General features: G+C 43.2%; 1 protein-coding gene across 3 annotated transcripts in view; it reads left to right on the forward strand.

Moving 5' to 3' along the window:
• Positions 1 to 19,746, forward strand: part of edil3a (EGF-like repeats and discoidin I-like domains 3a) — a 112,302-nt gene that overhangs the window by 26,807 nt on the left and 65,749 nt on the right. The window contains exons 2-3 of one of the 3 annotated variants that reach the window (XM_027015065.2): positions 7,565 to 7,606; positions 19,070 to 19,198. In XM_027015065.2, the coding sequence (XP_026870866.1) occupies positions 7,565 to 7,606; positions 19,070 to 19,198 (171 nt within the window). The remainder of the gene's footprint in view (positions 1 to 7,564; positions 7,607 to 19,069; positions 19,199 to 19,746) is intronic. The other 2 variants (XM_027015066.2, XM_027015067.2) reach the window with 2 other exon arrangements.

Here is a 19,746-nt window from a genome sequence, read left to right on the forward strand (position 1 = left end):
AGGTCTATTGACAAGTAACCAATGACCTGCTGTAATTAGCTCACTGAGGGTGTTAAGATGTCGATTGGCACTCACCTGACTTGGTCACACAGGTTCTGTTTTTAGCAGGTGCATATTTTTATTTTACATCCAGTGATCATATGAACATCAGGCCTTATTAAACTAATAAAATTAATAATAAAACGAATAGCTTGTATTTTCAAATAATTTGATAAAACTTTATATGAAGGGTGTCTATAAAGTGCATGCTTAACATCATAAATACTGCATAGTTATATACATAAACTAGGACTAAGATAGTCATTAAAATTCAGATTCATAGCATTCAAGAAATATTCATATTTTACAGAACAGTTATATGGAGTACTATGAAGCTTATTCAGGATGCATTTTTTAAAGTAAACTGAAAATCAGCTCCTATTCACATGGTATTTCAGTATGCAAGGGAGGAAACAGGAATGTAAACAGACTACTGTGCATTTAGTTTGAAACATCCTATTAAACATCCATGTCAATCATGGAAATATTAGCATCACTTGTGATAGAGCCAGATCTTCTTTGGCTATTCAAATACAGTGGTTTTGGCTGAAAATAGCATATAATGGCAGAACAGACTGGCACAGAACTTCACATTACTGTCATGTAAAACATGAATACTTCATGAAAGCTGAATTAAACAGTCATGAATGTGTTTTGTATTAATGTGTGATGAGGTGAATGTGTTATATAGACTATATATAAAATATTATATATTCCATATTATGGTCCATTTTATTTGAGGGATAGAACATGATTCAGTATACACATGTGCTCTTTTACAGTTTATTAAAGGTTTTTGGGGTGATTTTTCAAATAACTTAAATTAGACTATATCCACATTCTATCCTAAGGTTTGCTTATTGAAACTTGCACACATGATTTTTTTTCTAACCTTTTCCTTTATCTGCCTTTATGCTGGTCTCAGTACAAGTTTCACATTTACTAGTCATTGAATACTTTGTTCTGTGTTTGACATTTTGTACAGGATAGGGCCTTAAATAAGGTCACCTTCTGCACAGCCTCGAAGTGTGAAAACCTGACAGTATTGAGCCTCCAGTGTCCTTTGCTTGTGTGCATAGTTCTCTGCATATCTCCAGACTAGTCTGTGATAAGTTTGTTTTCGGTATATATTCTCTGCTCACTTGCATTTATGTTGCGTGTGTCAGCATGGGAAGTTCACAGTACCATGCATCATTCACTCCCTTTGTATGTGGTCACCCTAGTGGGCTTTGATGATTCATCCATGTTCCCATAACCCTTTGCACCCCACTACCCCCTATATGTCATGTCAAATGTGCCCCTATCTCCTTTGCACACCTTGGGGGTGGTATCAGCCCCTGGCTGCCCTCTATGCTGGCTATATTATGTTTGGATATTACTTTCCACTGGTTGTCACTCAGATTAAGCCAATCTGTCCCAGGGCCGAGCCTTATCACCTGTGGCTGGCATTATCAATGCGAGTGGGGGCCCGCTCGATATTAATAAGTCATCAGTGTTCTTCTATTTTCCGGGCCCCGCCCTCACTAAATGTCCCCTCCCTTGTGTGCTTGAAGGGGTGGGGGTGGGGGGAATAAATAATTAAAATGAGGTCTTTGTCATGTGCTGTGCAGTCAGTGGGGGAAAGTGGGGACATGTAAGCTGTGCTGAAAAGACATGTCTGGTATGTCTGCGCGTTTGCACAATGCTGGACATTATAACAGCTAAGCAGATATGACCGGAACCGGCTCATACTGTCCCACTCTTTTCAGCAGGCATTTTTGTAATATTTATTTATCAATTGACCTTGTTTTTCGATTAAGTAGTGTAACAATGTAATAATGATGATGGGTGAACCTTTTCAAAATGTTACATTTGTCCTGAAAATATATATGCAAAATTTGCCTCTAAAATGAAAAGCTGGAGATGTTGGGGGTGGGGTGGGAGGAGGGGTTGTGGTGATGACATAAAAAAGGAAAAGATTTTCATTTCCTTGCTATAAATCATAGGATCATAGAGACTCCTACACCTAAAATAAAAAAAAAACAAAAAAACCAAAAACAAAACAAAACAAAAAAAAACCCACATGTAAACAGCTTTAGCAAAGCTGAATCACAGATCCTTTTACAGTACATGTGCTCATGTGCACTGTCATTTTCAGTTTTTGGATCGATGCTCTTCTATTTTTTTTCAAGCAGAAATGTGGATTTATTTAGTCACAGCAGCACCATGTGATGACTGCATTTCCTCACTCACATTTTCTGCACACAACAGAAAAAAAACCTTGTGGATTGTTAAAAAACAATTCTCTGCACTAATGCTTTGCAGCGACGGAGCTATTTTACCACAATGACATGATTGTCTGCACATGGCATCACCTGACTAAGCTCGGTATGTGAATGGAGAATCGGGAACATGCTTGACTCTGCTGCTGGCTGCCTTTCTCCATGGTGACCCTTTAATAAATGCTGTCTGGTGACTCACTAGTAAATAGCAGTAAATACTCTGAAACATGAAACACCTCATGTTGTAAGGCTCATGCCAGAAACCTTATCGCAGCAGCCTTGGCATTCCCGTTTCAAGCTTAAATGTTTCTGCCCTGTTTCATATGCAACAGTGTGTACTGGCACTTCAAGCAAGCTGTAATTAAGCACCTTAAGCTCCCACTATCCCAGTTTTGACACTGTTGTCGACTCTGTAGTTGTTAAACAGAGTTGCAGTTGTTAAAGCTGTAGTTGTTAAACAAAGCTCCAGCTGGACTAAGACAAAAAAATGAGATGCTCTCATCCATATTTGGTTGGATTTGAAAAAGTTTTTAATGTGTCCTCCAAAAATTCACGTGGAGAATGCCCATGGAACCATGTGGTGAGGCAGAGAGGGCCTGTGTGTGGCAAGAAGGAAGCACAGAGGAGAATGATGAGCAGGTCATAAAAGCGTGAGGGGACACATGAGTGGACGCATGAATGGACACGTGAATGGACGTGCGAGTAGATACATGAGTGGAGGCCTGGCTCTGCTGGCTGATGCGATGCCCACTGCTTAGGAGAGATATGTTCATCTGCTCGACTGAGCGCATGGTTTACAGTAGAATGAGCATGTGCCTCGGTTGTTTGTTTCCATGGACAACGTGTGTGTGTGTGTTTGTGTGTGTGTGTGTTTGTGTGTGTGTATCATGAGTTCCACCAAATCTGCCGATTGCTTGACTAAGACAAAGAAGCTCTATTTAACAAAGAATTATTATTCAAAATACTTGGAATGCATGAAGCCGCAAAATTGGTTTGGTCATTCAGTGGCACAAATATTACAGAACTGAGAAGTATTGTTTGTTCAGCAATGTAAAAGGGTAAGTGTTGGCTGCATTTTCAGTTCTTGCATTTACTGTGAGATTTGTGCTTCAGTTAGTTTTCCTGCATCATGTATGCAGGTACACATATATAGTGCCTCTCTCAGTTCCTCAGGATGCTTTACAATCAACATACAGCACTGAGCTTTTACATCCAGTCAACACACTATGTAATTTGTCACATTAAATACTTTACACATGGTGGCAGCACTGTGGAACAGAAGCTCAAAATAGGGAAAAGAAGATGGAGAGCAAAGAGTTCTCTGCCAATATTGTGACAGAGTTGCAAAGCTACTGTCCTAATCTAGGGTTGATGCAATTACAGGGACGTCTCTGAGCAACCATTCATTGCACTCCATTGGTTATGGACAGATCTTGGACGGTGTCTGCCGACAGTGATGGATTTGGGTTTGGCATTAGAGAGAAAACTGTTTGCTGCTCGACTCGAACAAAGAATGTGGCTCATTTCTTTCTGGCTTAGAGCCCCAAATCAGGAATTATGGGAAGGGTGGCACAGTTGCCTGGGGACCAGCTTTGAGTTTTATCAGCCAAGAGCATGGGAAGCATATTGTTGCTTTTTAAGAGTCATTGGTGCTCAGAAATCTCTGGTTGCTGCAGTAGAAAAAATGGAACTTGCTAGCGCCAGACGTGGTAACTCCTGATTGGAGATTTCAAGTGCTCTGTAAGTAAGAATAGTTCATTTTGCATCTGCTCTCGTAAGTAAATGCACTCACTAAGTTTTCTTCTGCACAACCTCTATTTCAAGAGAAACACATGCATGCACAAAGATGTAGCCTTATCTGTTCACTACTGACAAAATGCGTACTTTCAAAATTTGTTGTTAATAGTGTTATCTTGATATATGAAAGCAGTATATACTTGCTGTGTCCTCTGTGACCATTTTCAGTTAATAAACATGTAACACCATTATCACCGCATTTCACCATCACGCTTTCATTCACTGTCAACCTGAATTCATTGTCCTACTCTCAGTGACACAAACATTCTCCAAGAGTAAGACTCAAAAATATCCAAGATTCTAGGCTCTGGCTACCCTTCTGGACCACTGCCTTGTTCCAGTATCAGAAAGACTTGGCCCAACTCGCAATTGACTAATTACGGCTCAACTTAGTACTGAATTGTCAATTTAGCATTGCCACACTAATGCTGACCTACCCCTGCTGGATTGGAAATGACTTAATGTTTGAGCTGCAAAGTTCCTGTTGAGAACAACAGGATCCACTTTGTAAATTGCAAGAAGGATCATTCCTCAGACACTTGTCTATTCTTGTCATGGCTGTCACTTTTGGGGATAAGGAATCAATGGCATTGCACAGACGGCTACGCTCTAGGCTTGCAAATTTCAGTGGATGTGGATGATACATCAGATACCACATTAGCATGATTGCTAGTTAATTTTAAATTTAAAATGGGTTTTGCCACCCCTCTACCCCCATCCCATGTTAGTTTGTTGCCAATTGTAGTTCTCCCCTGTTACATGACAGATACTGTCCTAAGATAAGAGCTAATGTGTGTGTCTTTTGACATGTAGCCAGCCACTGCATGTTGCTGAGCAGCTACGCACAAACTAGCACAGCTGAACACACCTGAGCACTAAGTGCCCACTCCTGTATAAGTGGTTTAACAAACAACCTCTATCAGCCAGGGAGATGTAGTGAGCCAGCTGTGCTCTCATGGGTTACTGGGATATTTCTGGGAATCAGACCCAGGTACCGATGATGGGACAGGACCTTTCTAGCTGATCGTACCACTCAAGTGCAAACAAATGTGTTGAAGAGTTTGAGCAGCTCGGCTTAGAAACATACAAAACACATGGCTCACAGAAAATGAACGTTACTGCAAACTACAACTAAATATTTTTTGTTGTAACTACTTCTGCTGTCCCAGTTTTGACGCTATTAACTACTTAACGGACTGCGGTCGTCAGATGGACATGTCAGACGACCTCTCCCTGACATTCAATGGATTCACAAGTTGAATTTCATGCCACACGTGACCATGCCATGGCATTCCATGTAGCGGGGCAGGCCCTGTTGCGTGACCAGCCACTTCAGCTAGTCCATAAGCCGATCGAGGGAAAGGCCGTGCTAATCCTCCAGAAAGTCACAGAAGAGCATCTAATATATGTCCCGCAGTGCTCCAGCTCAGTGTTGACCTGATGTTGGCATGGTGTCGACCCAGCGCTCGCATCAGCCTGGCATAATCCAACTCCTTCATTAAAGTGTTTGTTTATTCAACTTTTATGGTGGGTTGCCAGGCCTATTTTTGCATGAAATTATTCTCAAACAAAATTCGGTTACTCTTCTGCATTGCCTAGGAAGGACATGCATGGAGATGTACTTACAAGCTCTGTTATTTTATAAATATGTACTTTATAAGTATATAATACTATATATGTTATTTTTATAATATGTATATGCCATATATACATACGCTACTTGCACCCAGACAGACTTCGAGAAACCTCTGCCACATCCAGCACACACACCAGTCTAGGTCATCTCTGCACATGATCCCATCCTTGATTTTGGTGCTTTTCCACCACTGTTCCGAATCCCCAGTGTTTAAACAGGCAAACCTCTGTTGTGTGATAACACAAGCCTTAGGGAAGCTTCTGGCAAGGAGCCCCAGCAGAGAGAGCAGTCGGCCGAAGCTGCTACTCCAAGCACGTTGCACTGGCTCTCTGCTTTTCCCATCATGTACATTACTGCCTGTGTGCACCCTTATGCTTCCGCACTCTGTGCAAAATGTAAACCAATTTTAGCCTGGCAAAATGCAACAAGCCTATGTTACAGTGACCTGATTTGTGTGTGTGTGTGTGTGTGTGTGTGTGTGTGTGTGTGTGTGTGTGTGTGTGTGTGCGCGTATGTGTGCGTGTGTGTGTGAGTGTGTGTGAGTGGGTCTGTGTGTTTACAGTCCTTGGCATTAGACTCTGGCATGCATCCTTTGCATCTGTGTTGTGATTACAGTGGGATTTGGCTGCTCCGCTAGCCCAGAGACCATTGGAGGCTTCCCTGCCACTCACTGCCTCTGTGCTCAGTCTCTCACTGGATGCTCCATTAATTTGTGGATTTTATGAGCCTTTGAAGATGTTTTCACCCGAGCATCTCCCAGTAAAGTGTGTCAGTATCTCAGACTGATTATTACATTTGCCAAAATGCATCCATTTCTATGTAGGAATCTTCCCGTGGTACTCGTTTACTAGTCTGCCGGAGAAGAGGACATGGATCTTATAAATTGTATAAGCAATGATATAAACATTACAACTCTTTGAGGCCTGATTCTCAAAGAGCTCAGGTTACTACCAGAACCTTCATGCTAATCCTGTCAGTCTTCAGACTCACAGATCACAGTCATCCCCGTGAAACGTTTTTCCTTTCATCTCTGGGCCCCCCCGCCACACCAGGGCCTGTCAACACCATCATTTGCAGCGACTGATCATCAGTGAATCCTCTCCTCTGTCCCCAATAAATAAAAATAAATAAAGTGTAAGGATAATGTAAGGATCCTGGTTGTGTTACATTCAGAACAAATAACACACTAACAAGGAGAAGGCGCGAGTGAGGGAGACGTAATTGTGTGTTCCATGGGCCCGATGCTGTAGGATGTCGAAATTTTGATAGAAGGCGTCGGTGATGGTGCTAGACGGGCCTGGGTTCAGCCTCGACATCCCAGCCCTCGGCAGAGTCATTAACGCTCTGAGCCAAGCACGCCCAGGCATGGAACCCAAGCAGTGGCAGCCGATGATAAATGCAGGCAGGGCATGGGGGGCAGCGCGCTGGGTAGGCGGCAGGGAGGGCGGCGGTGTTTAGGCTCCGCATTAGCTGTTGGCAGGAGACATCGCTGGGAGCCGAGGGGGCGCGGCCTCTGATGATGGCACGATTAAAACGCGGGGATGAACGCGTGCTAAATTTTACTTGTCCTGTACACATTTTGCTTGTGTCATTGGTGTTGTCTGGATGAGTCCTTTGCATTTGGGATCGTTGTGCATAACTGACTATGTAATAATTTTTTGTTATTAGTTTGATGAACCAGTGAATTTGATAGTATGTATGGGTAAATTAATATACATTTATAAATGCTGGATTTTTGTGTCATATATCTTTAAAAATTGTGGCATATAACTAACTCTTTCTCTCTGTCTTTCTCTCTCTCCACCCCTCACTCCCCATACCCCTTTTACAGCAGCAGATGGGGAAGAGCTAACTTCAGGTGGGATATTGCTAGGTCTGCATCCTTTTGTGTTTTCCTAATTTGGCATTTACAGTGTAGCCTTTTGTTTCTTTTTGTCATCTCTTTCATGCATATGCTTCCAGTATTATGTTTCAACTCTGTTTCCAGATCCATCCATCTCTCTCACTCTTTTTTGGCACTATCAAATTTCCTACTGTATCTCATGCAATCTGTTAATTTGATGTGTTGCTTCAGGTCTCTATCTGCATTACTTTATTCTAAATGCAAGTTGTTTTTCCTTATTTTGAATGGGCCAATTTTATCATTTCCAGCAGTAGGTTTGTCATATTTAGAGACCGAAGACTTGAGGGCTAAGACATGTTCTCTCTCTCTCTCTCTCTCTCTCTCTCTCTCTCTCTCTCTCTCTCTCTCTCACTCACACACACACGCACACACACACAAAAAAAACAAAACATCATGACTTCCCCGAAAAATGGGTTTGCCTGAGTGAGTGTGTGTGTGCGTGTGTCTGTGTGTGTGCTTGCGGTGCGTGTGTGTGTGTTTGTGTGTGTAAGAGAGCGTGTGTGCATGTTAGTTTGTGTGTATGTGTTTTATGTGTGTGTGCGTGTGTGTGCGCATGTGTGTGCGCGTGTGTGTGTGTGTGTGTGTGTGTGTGTGTGTGTGTGTGTGTGTGCGTGCCAGTAGGTTCCTGGGCGATTTTCTCATTGATTCTTTCATGGTGCCCGGTCAGCACTGATCTCTCAGAGTGCAGCAACTCTGATCACTGCTTACACTCTCCTCCTCCTTCTCTCTGGTGTTATATCAGCTTCCAGGCATTCAGTAAAGCATTAGATGCCCCCCCACCCCCTCTCTCTTTCTCCCACCCCCCCCCCCCCCCCCCCCCCCCGCGGGTTAAAGAACTGTTTTGTTCTCACACACAACAAGCTGTTGCTTCCCTTGTCACCATGGCCCTTGCCACTGTAAAGCACCTCGCTCTGGTTTGACCCATGTCCCCGTCATTTGTACCAGATGTGGCTCTAGCACTGTGCTTTGTTGAAGTGTCGAGGACCATCTGAAAACACGCCAGAGCATTTTGCCCTTTAACATAATATGTGCATAATCTGAGAAAATCACAGCCAAAATATTACAGGCAGTATTACAGCAGCAGCAAGATGAACACCTCATCAACAATAACAATAACCTCAAGCTAAAATCTGTTGTGACAACTTTTAAGCAATTGTCACAAGGGCCTTTACTTTTGAGTTATTTGTCAGTTCCACCTGCACAAAACTGCTCATAAATGATTCAGTCTTCAGTTTGCTCCACTCCGTTCCTTATGTTCTCCCAGAGGAGCTAATGATGAGACTTGATGCACTTAGCATTAGCATAGTGCATGCACTGGCAAAAGATCATCAGCATGGATTAGCATAAAAGCTCTCTAATGTCATAGCCTGCTACCAGCCAGTGGCAAATGCCCACCAGTCCCATCAGTTCTGTTTTAATGGTAAATGCATACATTGTTTAGCATTCATTCATTTTTACAATGGTGATCTCATAAATTTAGGATTTAGTCATAGCTTTCATCTTCAGTATATATAAATCAAGGAAAAGGTAAAAGTGAAACAGTCCCATTAGCATTGCAGTTTTCTCAGACAGATAAGTGGATTTCTTTGATAGTGCACTCAATCTGATATGCTGTGGTGATGTAAATACACATCAGTTCATTTTTTTGGACCCTGCGCCTTTCCTTTTGAACGCACTGCCAAAGCTGCTGAAGGCACATGCTGGAATCATGTTCTTTCACTTTTTTATTTTCCACTTCATTTCTTAAATGTTGGCTGCTTTTCTGCTTTAATCGCTAGACACCGGCTTTCCTTTGGGGTTTGAAGATATGAGAACTTGTACCTCCTTAAGATGCACAGATGTCTTCGGGTAAACATGCCTGAAAAAAGGGTTAATAATTTCATAGGGAAATGGGAAAAAATATGGTGAGTGAAGTTAGGGGATTGTGAAAATTCTGAATAGCACTGAAAATTGTGTGCCAAATTGACTCATTATATTCTGTATTGCTGCACTTTAAAAATAAATTTGTAGTTAGTCTGAACACTCGAGTTGAGTGTCGGAATTAATGTCCTAGATGAGAAGAGCACAAGATTGGCCAGGCTGGGTGTGCTTGTGCCAGACACTGATAGACTAATAGCACCTTTAGCCCTGAGCACTGTGTGTGTGTGTGTGTGTGTGTGTGTGTGTGTGTGTGTGTGTGTGTGCGTGTGTGTGTGTATGTGCGTGTGTGCTCAGCTAGCAGTTGTTGGTGTGGAGATAAACCTATAAATGCAACATTTCAGTTCCAGAATTAAATATGTTTTGGGTTTTTTGGTTGGTTGTTTTTAGATTATACTGAGTATACTTTTATATCTAATGTTAAACCTAAGACATCTAGTTAATCTTCTGATTTAAAGCAACTTTGCTGCGTCTAACAGATGCAGAGAATGTTGCATGCACATGCAGTCTCTTTTACCCAATACCACAATGTCATGTTTTTATGCTGTTGGGCTTTTTCCTACATTAACAGGTTATAGTGGAATATTAGGTTTCACAGTTGATAAAACAACATGATATTTAGTGTGATGTTGTGCCAAGAAATGCTTCAAAATTTTAAGAAAATAAACAACCCATTGGATACTATCTGCTTTGAATTCTAAACTGAGAAATCAAAGTGTTTGGGGATGAAAAAAAGCAAGAACCCTGATGTGTGAGCCAAGATTGCTGGTAACAAGTTCAGACGTCCAACTGAATATTAGGGCAGTTCACTCTCTGCAACCTTCTGTGTCATGTTCAGATTATTCTTATTATTCAGAATATTAAAAGCACACTTTTTTCTTTTTATTAGGTGGCATTCCATGAATAATTAAAGTACTGCACCCAGAGCTTGGGAAGTGCAAAGTGTGTTGCTATCAGGTCACACTGTAACGGGTCATGTGCAAAATTCCCACATCGCCAATCAGGAAGATGGAAAGCGTTGCCAACATTTGCATCAAGAAATGGCTGGGCCTGCTCCATTGTTTTTCTGATGCTGACCTCTTTGGCAAGAACATGCTGTATCTTTGTCTGAAGTCCATCAGCCTGGGACACAAGCAGGCAAAGGTTTGTCTTGTTCTAGAGCCGAGGGACTCCAAAGACATGCTTGAGGAAAGAGCACCAATCTCCATTAGCCCTGGTAACAAGTGGAGGGTGAAGGCCAAATTCAACTGGGCCATCAGCTGGCTGCAGTACTCAAAGAAGGGTTCAGGCAGGCTGCACAGGACTGGACAGAGGAGAGCCTGTACAGTTCTAGTCCAAGGCCACAAAGATGCAATGGAAGTTTGTGGTTGTGGTCAAAAGGTTGTGGTTGTGATAAACTTATAGAACAAGAACAGTGACTGATCAAAGCAATGGCACAGGGCCATCAAAGAGCCTGGATGTCTCAGAAGACTTCAGTAAGCAGAGATACCAGCTGGGCAGATGAACAACACTAACCAGGCCAAGTTTCCTGATCAAGGTAACCTCCGATGTCCTCAGGTTTGGAAAAGACCACTCCTGCCCAATTTGCAAAATCAGAGCAGGTCTACCACATATTTTATCAGTATGCAAGGTGACTATGATGCTTTAGATAGCTAAATAACCAAGTTCTTTGGAAGCTACAGGATGGCAATGAACAGCAATCTGGGCACCATCAGGCCCATGTGTAAGGTTTCGTGCAGCCAGGAGAGAACCCAGAGGGACAACACACTGCTCCACCAAAGAATTAGAGGAGGAGGCTGACAACTAGCTGTAGCTATGTAGCAAAGATGGCACTTGAGGGTTAATACCCTTTAAGGGCAGCAGCAGGGAGTGGCAGGAAGATGTTCACATATTACCATACCCCCGGGCACTCCTGCACCTTCCTCACCTTCTGAAGGTGTGCTAGGTAAGAGTGTGAAAAATCAGGGAATGGTGGTTACCAGCTGACTCACAGGCCTGGGCAGAAGTGCAGCAGTCAGAATTTCCAAAGCAGGAACCAACACCTGAATGATGTTCTTAATCCCAATGATCCCGGAGCATTTGATAAGCTGATTAAATACATGGGTGATATCATGCTAACCGGCTGTCATTCCTTACCACGCTATTATCTGTAATTCTCTGTTCTGTTGAAGTGGATTTGATCCCATTAAAAAATAAGAAATAAGAAAAAAAGGCTTTGAATTTACAGTACAAAGGGGAAAAAAAGACAGGCATGAAAAAATGTGGGAGGAAATCAGTGTCGATGGAATGGATGACAGCTTTAGCATGCAGCTGTGCTGGCGCACCTGCTATCACAAAGGAAAACACTCCCCTTCTCCCAACTTCCTCACCGGAGGCAGTTTTGCTCTGGCTCCTTGCTCATCACCATTGGGGCGTTCTTGACTGCGAAGCAATTTGCATGCTTTTAGACCCAGGGAGAATGTAAGCACCAGCATATGCGTTCTGCTAACCCTGGGCACCTGGCCAGAGTTCCATGTCATCACACACCTCATAATAACAGCAGGCTGTGTTTCAGAGCCCAACGGCCTTTCACCTCACAACAAATTCCCGACACGGGCGGAGAGTGAAACCGGGGCAGACGCGTTTGCGCATCATCAATTGTCAAAAATTCATTCATTATATGGTTCTTAAATTCTCTGCTTCATTAGATCAGAAAGGGGAGTTTTCTCTTTTAATTACCCCACTGCACTTTGTTCCCCTCCTCCCCCCCATGCTTTGTTTAATAATGGATTTGAGATGTACATCTAATAACCCTGCAGAGAGCCTTCGTTTTAGCCCAATGGGTCCTTATTAGTTGCTGTGGAGGTGTACGATGCATTAATAATGCACTTTTGGTGCTCTGTGGGATTTTAAATGATGGACCAGGCAACCGTAATGGACATTAGTATGCGATTACATAACTGTGGTCAGGGCTGAGTTCATCAGCCGATAGTGAGATCTCCTCTGTCTATATATACATACAGTACTATGCAAAGGTTTTAGGCAGGTGTGAAAAAATGCTATAAACTAAGAATCCTTTCAAACATACAAATAATAATTGTTTATTTTTATCAATTTACAAAATGCAAAGCGAGCGGACAAAACCAGTGGGACTCTGGTATACCCATCTACTGTCCCGAGACGTCTGGTCAGAAGTGGTCTTCATGGTTGCAGCCAAAAAGCCATACCTCCGACATGGAAACATGGTCATGCGACTCAACTATGCATGAAAACATAGGATCTGGGGTGCAGAAAAATGGCAGCAGGTGCTCCAGATTGATGAGTCAAAATTTGAAATATTTGGCTGTAGAAGAAGGCAGTTTGTTCGGCGAAGGGCTGGCGAGCGATACAATAATGAATGTCTGCAGGCAACAGTGAAGCATAGTGGAGGTTTCTTGCATGTTTGGGGCTGCATTTCTGTAAATGGAGTTGGAGATTTGGTCAGGATTAATGGTGTCCTCAATGCTAAGAAATACAGGCAGATAGTAATCCATCATGCAATACCATCAGGGAGGCTCATCACTAAATTTATTCTGCAGCAGGACAACAACCCCAAACCTACAGCCAATGTCAATAAGAACTATCTTCAGCATAAAGAACAACAAGAAGTTCTTGAAGTGATAGTATGGCCCCCACAGAGCCCTAATCTCAACATTATCGAGTCTGTCTGGGATTACATCAAGAGACAGAATGATTTGAGGAAATCTACATCCACAGGATTCTTAGTTTACAGTATTTTTTCACTTGCATAGTACTGTATATGTATATGTGTATATATTTGCCCCATTCACAAAAAGCAGCCTCTGGTATCAGCAGCACAGGAGGGGAGTATGTGCTGTCCTTGTGGCCCCAGCTTTTTGGCTGCGGTTACTCACCTTCTTTCTATTAGAGTGTGCCAACGTGTGCACATTTTTAATTGTTCAAGCAGTTTACTGGTTAAAAGTGCACTAATTAGCAGTAGCCATGGACAGCATGGCACTTCCAGCCGGTGGTGACAGTTTGAGTTAAATGTGTCGAGAGTGATCACTTGCACCTGCTTGATAACTTGTTGTCGCTTAGCCAACAACGGCGAAGCGCACTGAGGGTTGAAGTTTGCCCGGTAGTGCTGCAGACATCTCCTTGGCTTGTACATTGCATACCCAGGGGGTGGAGTGAGACTCTTTCCTGTGCTCCTCTGGGAGGAAGCAGACCGTTAAGGCATCGCTAACCATGGACACGTGGCACAGCTTCGAGTTGTGAATCAGCTGGAGGGCAGCCCTGCACTGCTGAGCAGCGGCTTTACTGGGTGCCTCTACAGTGAACAATAAAGCAAAAAATCAGGAGCCGCAAGCTTTTTTAAAGCACACTCATGTTTAAGAATCAGCTGATAATAGGTATGACCCTAACACCAACTTCTTTGTTTGATGTGCTTTTGCCATCCAGGTCCTTCCTTTCTATCCCTCCTTCACTGCTAGACTTCGCTACACTAAAGCTTATGATCAGAAGTCAGAATCAAAATAGATAAGAGGTTAGGTCAAGAAATCCTTTATCCTTACTTTCTGTAGACTCTGGGCGGTGACCTTTCTGTGGCCCTTTAGCAAAAGGATTACTGAAAATGGTGATTGGCTCCTTCCTTATCTGTTTTACATTCTTGGGCAAACAGAGGTGGGACCAGAAACACAGAATAGTGCCTTCTGTTTCGATGACAGTGACATTTCCAAGGCATTTCCCAGCTTGGTTTCTCATTCTTTTTCTCTTATTCTCTGTCTCTGTGTCTCTCACTCTCTCTCACTGTGGGTGTGGGTGTGTGTGTGTGTGTGTGTGTGTGTGTGTGTGTGTCTATCTGTCTCTTACCTCTGACAACTGAAAGACTTTACAAGGTGATCTTGAATTATCATCCCCTCCCTTAAGAGACATGCCACATGGTGCGTCTTCCCTTCTTACAGCGCGGCCCGTGCTAATAGAGCCGCAGCCAGCTCGTGCTTGACGGAGGCAAATGTCAGCATGTCTCATCCGTTTTGTCACGGACGACTGGAGCTGAACGATGACGTAAAGCACAGGACACCCTAAGTAAACAGATAGCTTGGCACCGGGTGCTTTTGGGCTTTCAGTTCCCCGGTCCTCATCAGATGGATCTGTGAAAAATGGTTTTGGAGGCGGACCGTTTTGGGCGGGTGGGGGGCCGGGGGACACTTCTGGTTAAAGCAGCCTGGTGAGGCTGACCCTCTGTCCTGTGTAAAGGGACCAAGATGTAATGAGGTTACTTACTAGTTTATCCGCGATGCTGCGATGAAAGTGTGGGAGAAAGTGGGGCCATAAATCGCACTGTGCACACAACTGCTTCCTTCCTGAAGATGTATTGGAAAGAGATTTTCAGATGGTTGGTATGACACAGAGCTGGGCTACAATGATATAATGCAAAAAAAAAAAAGAAGTTTTGTTTTGTTCAAGTATGCTTGCACAATTGTTTCATGCTCATAATAGTTTCTTCCAGTGGAAGCAGAGTAGCTCTCACACTGATCAAAGGCATGCTCTTACATCAAAGCTGGGTGTGAGTGCTCATGTATATAGATTCATTCAAATGTCTTTCTTGCCCACACTGGCACCTGGCCATGTGTGTGCCACTGTAATTGCTCTAGTCTAAGCCCCCATGCACCTTGGTCTAGGGTTCAAGCCAGGGCTGGCAATGCACACACCTGCCCCACGCACCATCTTTGCCCTGCTGGCCGAGCTGCGCCCAGGCTGGCTCTGCCTGCTCCACCCATCCCCCCCTCCAAAGGAGGTCACTGAAGGTAACACTTAAAGATAGACACAAATTCACCAATGGATTTGCGTGAGAACAGTATGGTGCAAAAGAAGACTCGGTGCGTGAATAAAACATGCGATACGTGTAAGCAGGAGTAAGCACTGACCCGAAAGGCCACAGCATTATGCAAACAGCAAATGAAAGTGCAGAGTTTCCAGACCAGTGTTGTCTTTACACGTTACTGATTATCCTTAATTATGGCTCAGCCTGCTCTAGGGCTGCGGTCACAGCAATTTTACAGGTTGTTTTTGTACATATTCTGTATAGACGCAGAGGTGCACAATTACCGTGGTCTCTACAAAACTGCTTTGTTTCGGCAAAGATGTGTTTACATGGTCTGCAAGTGCGGGTCATCTGGGTATGTGATCTAGTCAGGCTTTTCATTCCTGTGAAATGCACAATGGTCCAAGTATCTGTTTGAGTCACAACATTGTAATTACTGCAATCCAGGCAATTAATTATCTTGGTCTGTGTTTTAATTACACAGAATCTGCATAAATATACAAATTATGGTGTGCTACATGCACATTGATTGACCTTCCCTAGATTCGGAATCTCACAATCTCCCAAAATCACAGGAGATCTTCCTAGAATTTCTCCATGTCAGCCAAGGGCTCTATTTGGAGTAAACAAGTCATGCTGATTTGACTTAAATTTCCCAAAGGCACTGCAGTATAATGAACTCTGAAAATGGTTCTCACTCACTCTGCCATAGAATGATTGTGCTGCAGTGCTTTTTGAAAAGTAAACCCTGAACAGCTGAGTACTATACTTATTATCCCCCCCCCAAAAAAAAAACTCACCAGCTGGGCTGGAACATTCCTGCTCCCAAACCTGACTTCCTTGTCTTGTCTTTTGTGGCTGCTATATTTTTCATCTGTTTAGGAGTCCTAAAACTAATCCTCTCCTAATGCCATTCTGGCTGATTTGTGTAAGCAAGGCCATTAGCAGTGAAATGGATCTCCTAATGGCATTTTAAGGGTGGGCGGGAGAAGGGGCGGCCTGTGATTGATTGTTAGGGAAAGTGGAGGACGCTCGGCTGCATTTAACCACGTCTCTGTGTTTCGCCACGTCGCGCCCGAGCCAGGCCCTGGCTGATTGATCAGGCTTGCTTTCCTTATCCTTGTGGGGGGAAGGGGGTGTTGGTGACACCAGCACCAGAGCAGCATTATTCACATGGCTGTCTCTGGTGCTTGGCCACCTAACACCGGCCAATCCTCACCATGGAACACGACCGCGGCTGCCTCCGCTAATGACAAAGCTCCCTTTCATCCGCTGTGACTGGCTACGACATCTCAGATGGCTGCAGCGCAAACTTCCTTCATTTACTCTCTCTCCCTCTGTCGGTCTTTCTCTCTCTCTCTGTTTGTCCTTCTTCCTCTCTCTGCGTTTCTGTCTCTCGGCTTGGAACAGTGAAGGCATGCATTCTTCATTAGAGAGCCTGTCACAGGGCCTTTGTGGAGTTATGGATCGTCATGTCAGAATGCAGGGGAGGGCTCTCACCATGTCCTCCAGGGTGCAGGGAGCTATGGAATGGAGTCCTGCCAAAGCCATTATATGTTTTCTGTTTTCCCAAACCTTGTTAAGGCTGATAGAACACAGCACCCAAATTCACAGACGCTGATTTTTCTGTAAAAATTAATTATTATTATTCCAAGGGTATTTGGGGGACTTTCTTGTTTTCTATTTTATCATCTAAGACTACTTTTTCGAACATTGACTCATAATGGCAGTAATTGTCCATCTATTGTACTCAAAGACTTCATCTAAACTACATTATGCAGATAAAACTAAACAAAAAATTTCGTCCAATGCTGTTTATTTTTTGCACAAGTGGATTCTGGCCACATCACACCACACTGGGCTTTTGTGGTAACCAGACTTTAAGAGATTAGAGATAACAGAGTGAAAATTGCTCCTACAGCCATCCGCTGCAGAGACTACAATCGCTGTCCAAGGATCAGGCTACAAGCGTGGAGAACGGCTCCGTTATTTGGACAGGGCATGGAAGGTCAGGCCACACATGGTTAACAATATGATTGCGCACTGCTGTCGTCACTATAAAGCTCGCAGTTTCTGCTCCCCCTGCCGTAAGAGCTTTAACCAATGCAGAGCCTTTGGGCCAGTTGTCCGAGAGGGCAGACAGCTCCTTTTTAAGACTCGAATTCCATTCCATTTTCATTTATTTTTTATCTCACTCCATTTTGTGAAGTACAAGGACAATTAAGGCATGGCGATCCACGATCAAAACATCACTTTGGCCTTCTGAGGGAAAGTGGAGCTCCTTGGTATGAGTGTTCAGGAGAACGATGGAAATTACTTCTCTGCTTTCTTAAGTGAGAGGACTGCTCTCCAGATCTCCACGTGATGAGCCAGTCAGGACTGGATCGGGCCAACCATTTTGTTGAGGCATGAAAAAAAAAAAAAAAAAAAACATTTATGTTTTGTCACTCTCTTCTTCTCTGACCTCGTCAGGAGGTCCACCACAGCAGATCACCTGGCCCGCCCGTGTGGCCCCAAGCCAAACTCTCTGCCGCTTTTCTGAAAGATTAATCCGGCCATGCCCAGGACTTTCATCTTGCAGGTTTTGACAGTGTGCAATCCACTGCAGCTCCCCCTAATGTTTAAAACATCAGGCTTTCATTGATAGGCAGTGAGCTATGGGTCCTGGGAGGTCTGTATGATTTACACTGATCTGCAATGCAGGGACGTTGGTGGCAGTAAAGAATGAGGAAGTACAGTAGCAGATTTTTTTTTCCCTCCCTTAAGATGTTATGTTGTAAGCTTGTCATCATTTAGCTGTTATTCCATTTTGATCTGTATATTATGTTGTATAAGATGTTAAGGTTAAAATGTGCATATATATATATATATATATATATATATATATATATATATATATATATATATATATATATATATATATATATATATATATATTCTGCAGACCTTGGGACAAATTATAAAATTATGAGTCAATACAGGCATGGACAGTGCTTACATGGTCAGTGCTATTCATTACACTGACAGGGTTAAATCCTGTGTGGTGTGACAGAGAGTCTATTAGTTCATGTGAGACAGAGTGAGTGAGTTTTGGAGCAATGCAGATAGGCAGCGTTGCCTTTGACCCTTTCACCTTCTTGTGGCCATTCGCAGCCTGTGCTGGGCTTTGTTCAGCACGGCACGTCTTCCACCCAAGTACAGTGACTGAGTGAGCTTCTGAGCCCTAGCTGTAGCGTGGCTACAGGGAACAACCACAGCACTCCTAATGAGCTCTGTGCCCAAGGCAGCCCCCTGGTGACCAATAGAACTAACACCCATCTCTAGATTCTCTAGATTGTCTCTCTCCTGTCTTTTATGGACTCTTCTCTCCTGCCTCTGTTTATATATTAGTCACCTTTAGTCCAACTGTTCAGGAATTTGAGTAGGATATGTACCACACATCTGAGGTTTTGAGGCAAGTGACATTGACTCATTTGGCTTTATCTATAACCATTTATGTGAAATGCCTAATCGTTAAATGACTGTTTGCTAATGGGTGCTGCGTAAACAAAACTGGATATCTCAAATGAGTCAAGGCAGTCTTTTCCCAGAAACTCTCAGAATGCTTTACACACCAGGATTTACATTGTGGAATGCATTAATTGCGATAAGGCTCACCCAATCAGAGGGAAATGTTTTTTATTTACCAAGCGTTCACATTTGTGTTACAGGGCCTTGCCACCCCAACCCGTGCCACAATGGAGGCATGTGCGAGATCAGTGAGACCTACAGAGGTGACACGTTCATCGGGTACATGTGCAAGTGCGCCCCCGGCTTCAACGGTGTCCACTGCCAGCACAGTAAGATCCATGCCCTTTTAACAGAAAATCCATAGCGTGGCTGATAGCTCATCAGATAAATGCACAGTGCTTGTTTTGTGTTAGCTATGAAATTGCAATAGGCACACACACACACACACACAGTTCACATTTTTGCTTATCTTATGTGCAAAGACAGATGTTTAGACGTAATCCTTTTTTTTGTATCATCCTATCATACATGTAAATCACCTGGTTTGAGGAGTCTGGTCTTTCACTTTTGCAAATAAAACCAAGCATGCTTTTGAATTAGAGGTTTTAAATCTTTTCTAACTGAGAATATGAATTGCTTGTTTAATAGATTATGATTTCCACTGCAGAGTCATCATAATCTGCTATCTGCAGGGACTTTTAAGGGATTCTGCACCATGCTGTTGTTATGTTACTGTGATGCTCTGGATTTAATTCATAGCTTTGTCCTTTCACTCCCCATTAACTATATCAGATGGCTACACTGTAAAAAACAACAAAAAATCTTTTGTGAATTTGTTGAATCTAAATTGACTTGGCAAAGAGTGGAAAAGTTGTAA

The sequence above is a fragment of the Electrophorus electricus genome, chromosome 9 (genome assembly GCF_013358815.1).
Source record: "Electrophorus electricus isolate fEleEle1 chromosome 9, fEleEle1.pri, whole genome shotgun sequence".
Taxonomy (NCBI): domain Eukaryota; kingdom Metazoa; phylum Chordata; class Actinopteri; order Gymnotiformes; family Gymnotidae; genus Electrophorus; species Electrophorus electricus.